The 7,307-nt window shown below is 42.2% G+C and overlaps 1 protein-coding gene across 1 annotated transcript in view; it reads left to right on the top strand.

Moving 5' to 3' along the window:
- Window positions 1-164: 164 nt before the first annotated feature.
- The window catches only part of FANCD2 (FA complementation group D2), a 48,297-nt gene continuing 41,154 nt past the window's right edge, over window positions 165-7,307 (top strand). Inside the window, exons 1-9 of the mRNA XM_026046451.1 lie at window positions 165-215; window positions 825-914; window positions 1,702-1,836; window positions 2,284-2,351; window positions 3,228-3,331; window positions 3,654-3,717; window positions 4,938-4,990; window positions 6,376-6,454; window positions 7,026-7,150. Coding sequence (XP_025902236.1) covers window positions 848-914; window positions 1,702-1,836; window positions 2,284-2,351; window positions 3,228-3,331; window positions 3,654-3,717; window positions 4,938-4,990; window positions 6,376-6,454; window positions 7,026-7,150 — 695 coding nt within the window. The 5' untranslated portion in view covers window positions 165-215; window positions 825-847. The remainder of the gene's footprint in view (window positions 216-824; window positions 915-1,701; window positions 1,837-2,283; window positions 2,352-3,227; window positions 3,332-3,653; window positions 3,718-4,937; window positions 4,991-6,375; window positions 6,455-7,025; window positions 7,151-7,307) is intronic.

Genomic DNA, 7,307 nt, shown 5'->3' with positions numbered 1-7,307 from the left:
TTGCCCCCCTGTCCCCTCTCCCTGTCTGGGCGGTGGTTGACTGTCCCGGCAGGGGCACGGAGGTGTGCGGGGGCTCCGCTGCGGTCACCGGGCGGCCGGGGTCAGCTCTCCGTGTGGCTCGGGAAGCAGCCGTGACCGCCGGGGCCGGTGACCGCCGGGGCCGGTGACCGCCGGGGCCGGTGACCGCCGAGGCCGGTCGGTGGAGACTGGGGCTGGTAAGAGAGCCCTGGGCGCCAGAGCCTCTACAAAAGAGCTAAAATCAAGCATAAGATAATCAGATGCCTTTATTTTACTCATTTTAAAATGTAAAACTCTTTGTGTACGTATTTTACACTGCCGCCTGTCAAGGAGGTGGCTAGGTGGAGGGTTATGCAGACAGACGGTCCCGAGGCTGCCGGTGGTTGCAGGTGTGAGGGCTCTGCCGCGGTGCTGAAGCTCACGTGTGAGAAGCTCCTGATTGCTTGCGGCTTTGGGCATGAGGAGATGAGCACAGGTTTAGGCTCGGGGTGCAGTTTCAGCTCTCGTGAGCTTAGCTTGCCACTCAATTTGCCAGGCAGTTGGAAGAAATGCAGAGCCTTGTTTTGATGAGGAATTGAATTTTAGAAAAAGTGATGTATTTTCCTGCCTAAGTATGACAGTTCCAAAGCCTCAATCTGTACAGCAGAAAAATGTGGCGTGATACTGGTTGACCAGGCAATCCAGCTTCCTTTGAACAATTTTTGCTTCTAGAGTGTTTCTATTCGTTATTCACTAATTCGTTCTAGAATTGCTATAAAAAATCTATCTCCTTTGCTCACTTGTCTTTTTCCTGCATTTTTTTATAGGCAACAACAAAGGTTTTGTCACTATGGTTTCAAAAAGAAAATTAGCCAAAACTGATGTTCCTGGAGAGAATTCAAAGAGCGACTTGCCAAGTAGGTACTAAGATATAATCTTTCCAGAAGTGGAAACTCTGTGATCTAAGCAGTGGCTCCCAGACAGGGAGAAGGCCCAACTGGCAATTTTGATGTTACTAGAGGCATGTAATGGTGTTATTGATCTTTAAATGCTATTTTTTATACATCACAATAAAATAAGAACACTGTGAATGGTACTGCATCTTTTTCAATCCTGCTGTTCTTATTCAATCCATCGGTGATAAACATCTTAAGCTTCACTGCCTTCAGAGTCAACAGATTAAAGCCATTTAATCAAAGCTGTTATCAATAAAATTAACCAAAATAGCCTTTCTGCAAAGCTGGAGGGGAAAAGATTTCCTTTTTTTTTTTTTTCACTTCAGTAAATGGTCAGAGATATGTCTGGTACAAGACTCTAGATCAAATTTTTGATCTTCAGGCTAGAGGACAAGGTACTGTGCAGTTCATAACATGTCCGTATATCTATTTCCCTGAAGAGTGAGCCACTGACGGTGAGGTATATCTTGACTGAGTCRCTAAGAGGAATGTATATGAAGTATTCCTTTGCAGTTTTATACTGCATAGTAGATGCTTTATGGGATCTCTACATTGGCGCTGGAAGTAGTTAATGATTGCTGTCAAGTAGAACCATGTAGTGCAGTTTGCTGGACTGGTTCCGTGGAGTGAAGTCCCGTATTCCCATGATTTCTTCACAGCAGGTTAATTTTGACTTAGTTGTTTATATGGAAGATCCTTGCCATTTTTGTTGTAGAGTACTTTGATACGAYGTGTCTTATGTTGTCAGAAACGAAGAAGTCACGGATCTCTGATAAGGAAAAGGCCTCTGCCCGAGATGGAGTAGAGAATGATGGAATCTTTGAAGAGCTCCTTAAAACATCCGGAATCATACTGAAAACTGGGGAGGGACAGAATGAAATAGGTACAGATTTAACAACTACTCTCTTCTGTATCTGAAAACCTGCAAAAATAATTATTATGAAGTAAAGTTGTGTTTTATTTGCAGAATAAAAATCCTTGAGCCATCTTGGGTATGTATGGGTTACAGTGCGCATTTGACAAAAATCATGGCAAAAATCTGCTTAGTTCCTGCTGACTTTTTGGATGGATTTTGTATTTGTATTTGATTTTTCTGCATTTGCCAAAATCTGTAGAAGTTAGTGTCTGGGCACTGTTTAATGCTGTCAGCCTCAGCTCTGACAGCAGTGGTGATACCATCCAGGCAATGGATAACTGGATGTGTTGATAGAACAAATGCAGAAATGTTGGTGCGTGGGCTTGAGAGCTAATACTTGATGTAGCTGTTACGATGCTGTATGGCTAAGATCTGTGTCTGGTTCCTTACTCTCTTTTTGAATTTTCTCTTCAGCTGTAGATCAGACGGCTTTCCAAAAGAAGCTCACCCTTTCCCTGAAGAAGCATCCTACCTACCCACACGTATGTAACAGAAAACATTTTTTGGCAGGAGCCAACTTTAAAAATTATTTTCTGCGTAGCAAAAAGTGAAAATGTGCTGCCTTTCCCTGATCTGAACAAATTTATACACCACTGTAGCTTGTTCTGGGGTCCAGCCTTACTAATCCTCCTAGCCTTGCCTCGCCAGCCCTTTGATTGCATCATTTTTCTGTCTGTGTGGAGCTATTAGAGCTGAATAGTCAGACGTGAAAAGAGATGAGCAGCCCGTGCTACTTGGTGTGTGCACTCCAGGACTGTTTCTGAGCAATCCTAGGAGCAAATGCTGCATTTTCATCTCTGTGGTCAAGCAAAGGAATGCCTTGGCAATGTAATTCAAAAGACAAAAACTCTTACGGGAGAGAAATCTCATCCATAACTTTTTAGTGAAAGTTGTGTTTGTTTTTTGTGTTAGCTGGAACTTAACAGATCACCAGAGCCTAGTGCTCTTCTCCAATTKACAAAGCCAGTGTGGAAAATCCTGGGATTGGTGATTCTAATGGTGATACTTTTGGATGCAGCTCTTTGCATGCTAAATGAGGTGTTGGCTGAATATGAAGAAGACAGTTGTGGCAAAACCCCTTTAAGTCAAAGTAAAATTTGAGATTTTTTTCTTCAAAATTATTGTGCAGAGCAACCAGCATTTCCTTTTGGACTGGAGTTTATCTAATGTTCAGTCCATTACCATTTTTACTGACCTGCAGTCAGTAAAAACTGACCTGSAGCGTTTTTATACCAAACTGCTCACTGTTCCTATCTTCCTCCCTCTACTCATCATCTGCCCATAGAGAGCATCCTGAAAGGCAGCAGCTGATCTGTGCTGTTTTTTCAGGCAGTGGSTAACTTCTCTGTTCTTTGCAGGTGGTGCAGGAGTTTATCAGTGGCTTGGAATTGCATATTAAGGACCGAAACCAATTCAAGAACTGCCTCTTGCCATGCGCTCCCACACGGAACGAGGGGTCAAGGTTAGGGACCATGCAGGACGTCCTTTAGGCAGAACCTCTCTCGACCTGAATGTTGTGTTTTGTTGAGCAGAGTTGGAGGGAATGGCAATTTCCCTGTTCCATTTCTAAGACAATTCAGTGCTTATAAGTCTTGGAAGTGGTGTTATGCCTTGCAGTTATGTAGTAATGACCATTTACTCTCACTCCTCATATATTATTTTATCTTTTGGGCTTGGGGATGGTTTGGTGTATAAAGGAAGTCATTGTAAGTAGATTAAAAAGTTACGGAAAGAAAACGATCTAATCTCATCATATGTTTTGATTACAATATTTTGTCTTGCAGGACTCTGGTGCACTCATATTGTGAAAGCCTTATTAAGCTACTTCTTGGAATTGAGATCTTACAGGTATGGACACCTTAGTTTGTTCATTACAGTGGTGAYGATTTGCTTAGGGACTCTTGCAGGATTCTTGTACAGTAGAGGACTAATAAAACTCATTGTGAGGWAGATGAGGCTTCATGTGGAGAAGTGTCCATTTTTTTGTTTCTTAAAGATTTGCTCGGGGCCTGAGGCTTAGGGCTTCCTTGGGTGTAGTAGGGAGCTCAGACTATCTTCCCCTTGAAACAGTGATTGCTTTTTGTCACTGCTAGGATTATTGGAAGATGTGAAGGGAAAGGACTCTAGTTCCTTTCTTCTCTCCATTTCTTTGCCGTGTCTTGGAGCACTAGAATAGCCAAGGTAGGGGAGAAGGAGCACAAAGACTGGTCCTTGCACAGAAGACATAAGAGCAATAGGAAGATTCACCATCTCTTCTTCAGCTGCATCTGTCTTATCCCTTCTTTTGCCSTTTCCCAAACCTAGCTCCAAAAACAACCATGTCCAATCCTGTAACAGCTGAAGCTCTGATTCTCCTGACTTTCCTAGCAGTTGATACATGTTCTCCATAAAAGAACCATACAAGTGAAGCAAAAGGCAATGGAGTAGTCCTTAAATAGTATGTTTTTGTTGCAAAGTATTGCTGGCAAGAACAAATTTTGTTAAGCTGCATAAAAATTACACCAAGATATGTCTGGAGCTGAAGGCAGTAAATATCAAGGTATGGCAAGGGGCTGTGGATTTAAATCCTCTTGCACTTAATATGTTTTAAAAGTTTTTGCCTTAAATATATATTTTTAAATTTTATTGGGCCAGCATGAAAGGCCTTCAGGGTGAATCAGACCTTCAAAGGGAAGGGTAGGCGTATATGGATGCTGCCTCCAGACTTGTCTAAACTTGATGCTTTAGAGTTCTGATGATGAAGAGCAACTCAGATGAGATGGGTTTGAAGAGCCAAAATTTGTTTGGCCTAGAGAATCCTATGTCCTGTCCAAATGCTTTGCTTTTATTCGGTTACGTGGCTAGTCCATTCCACTCACGAGTTGCTTTCAGCCTGTGGGCTCTGTCTCTCCTTGCCAACATTAAGGAAGAGATTGCTTATACGGAAAATATTTGTATTTGTGCTTCTGAGTCTCTTATTCTCCAGGTATATTTCCCCTATTGTGACAAGCAAGTTAGTTTTTGATGGCAGTGGTCTGAGCAATGGCCACAAGTAACAACTCTTCATCCTAATGCTGTCTTTCCTCTAGCCTGCTGTTGTAACGCTACTGTTGGAAAAGATCCCCGAGTTCTTCTTTGATGTGTGAGTATGACGTGTCTTCTCTCTGCCTTGAAATGAAATTCCTGTTGGACAATTGCCGGCTGTTGTCTAACTCTAACCATTACTTCAAATTTAATTAAATGGATGGTTATTCTTGTTTTTTTTTCCTTCCTTTCCTTGTGTATATGTATACAATGATTTGCAAGGTTCCCTATCTTTAAAATTGGGATGCATATACCTGGAAAGAAAAGGAAACTCRAATACCACAGTACTTCATGATTTGCTCTGCTTTTATTAGCTACCGACGTGAACTTTGGAAGTATTTCAGCAAAGGGTCTCTGGAGTGTTTCAGAGTTTCAGAAAGGTCAAAATAGTTGTCACAGGCTGCCATTAGACACATGAGACGGATCTTTCCAAAAAGGCAGGTTGTAATCGAGCAAGGAAATAGAAAAAGGCASCCATTGTCAAAAGTAGGACAGCAGAGCAGAGATTTTGAGGCACAGCATGGGTAGAACTTAAACAATGAGCTCTTTTTTGTTTGCCCTAGGGGCAGAAAACTTGGTACACAGTTAGTGGAGTAGATTAAGGTAGCAAAAGAGCAGAAGCTCTTCCTGATACAGGAGATACATAGAGGAGATACAACTTCCTACAGAGGCTGAGCCTGAGAAATTGTCTCATGTTGAAATTTCAGTAGAGGAGGGTTTAAGGCAAACAAATGATAACAAGGAATGAATTGTTTTCACCCAAGAGTACTAAACATCCTTACCAGTGATAAGCTGTTAATTGTGCTGCGAATCCTTAAATAAGTCTTAGAAATGAGCAAGTGGTGTGACAGTGATGCCTGGACAGGTGAAATACAAATTATTGTAGGAAAAAGAGAATTTGGTTTATTCACGCTGTTTGGCCAGCTCATCCAGTTCACTGAAGACATGTATGTTCATAGACTGGTGCATCCCAAAGTTGCTGAAGAGGGAGGACAGCTTAGACAATGCAGCTGCCTAACTCCTGCTTTCTTAGAAAAACAGACTAAGAATAACTTGGAATGCATAAATACAACGATGAATTCTATTTTAAGGAGTTATCACTGAAGAAAGACATCTTGGATAGGCGTTTATTTTTGTTTCTTATTTTTAGTATCAATTCTGTGTTTACCAGTGGTCAAAACAGCCAACAGAGACATTAGGAAAGGAGTTAACAAAATGGAAAAGTGCTTTATATGTGAAGCATGTAAGAAATCAGGCTCTTTCCACATGGTTCCAACAGTTTTAGGGGTTCTTAATGGTATTTTTGTAATGTAGTTTTGAAAGTTAACTTGTATTTTTGAAAGGTTGACTTGAACCTTCTGTCTCTTGGTCTTACCAGCAGGAAAACTTCTGAGTCTGTGTGTGAATTGAACTAACTTGTTTCCTCTCTTTCTGGAATTTCAGTGTGGGCACCTTTGGAACGAATTATCCCCGGCTCATTGTCAATCAGTTTAAGTGGCTTGACAAGCTTGTTGACAGCCAGGTGGGTACTGATGGCACTGCCACCTGTATATCTTTCTAGTTAGTGCCTGGGGCTGCTCTCAGGTGGGATGAGATCTGTGTTGATGCTGATGAGAACTGATGGTTCTGCAACAGTTTGTTGGTAGAAAACTACAGTCTTATCATTTATTTTTATCAAGAGATATCAGATATTTATAGGCGTATAGGGATTAATCCTGTGTTGCTGATTTGGTGGGTCTTTTGCTCCTTTGCCATCCCAAGTCCATCTCTGTGGATTGCTCTGTACTGAATGGCTGTTCTAACGATAGTTGTAGAATAAACTGAATTAAGAAGTCGCAGTAGATGTCGGGAAGCTTGTTGTTGGCTTGTGTTCCAGTTTCCTGTGCTTAGCAAGATGGTTATAGCCTGTCTCTAAAGTGATGTTGTTCCATAAAAGTCAGCAAGACAATGAGTTAAGAGACAGTTGGTGTAAATCGAAGCAAGCGACTCTCTGAAGGACCTGGCATGCGTGATCTCGTTGCTGTGTTACCGAACTGCTTGTGGTCAGTAAGAACCATGTGTTTTAYACCAAGAGCTGTTCCTCTTGTGTGCAGGATCTCGTTAAGAAGCTAATGCAGATGCTTAGCATCTCTCCTGTACCAATTCAGCATGACATTATCACCAGTTTACCTGAGATCCTGGAGGATTCCCAGCAAACCGAGATCGCCAGAGAGCTCAGGTATAGCAGAGTGTTTCTTTGGTCTTTCTTTCCCCTCTTCTTTCCCCTCTTCTTTCCCCTCTTCTTTCCCCTCCTCTTTCCCCTCCTCTTTCCCCTCCTCTTTCCCCTCCTCTTTCCCCTCCTCTTTCCCCTCCTCTTTCCCCTCCTCTTTCCCCTC

This window comes from Nothoprocta perdicaria, unplaced genomic scaffold (assembly GCF_003342845.1).
Source record: "Nothoprocta perdicaria isolate Ctin4 unplaced genomic scaffold, notPer1 scaffold_443, whole genome shotgun sequence".
In the NCBI taxonomy this organism is placed as follows: Eukaryota; Metazoa; Chordata; class Aves; order Tinamiformes; family Tinamidae; genus Nothoprocta; species Nothoprocta perdicaria.
Note: the sequence above shows the minus strand (reverse complement) of the source record. Positions and strands in the feature narration are given on the sequence as shown.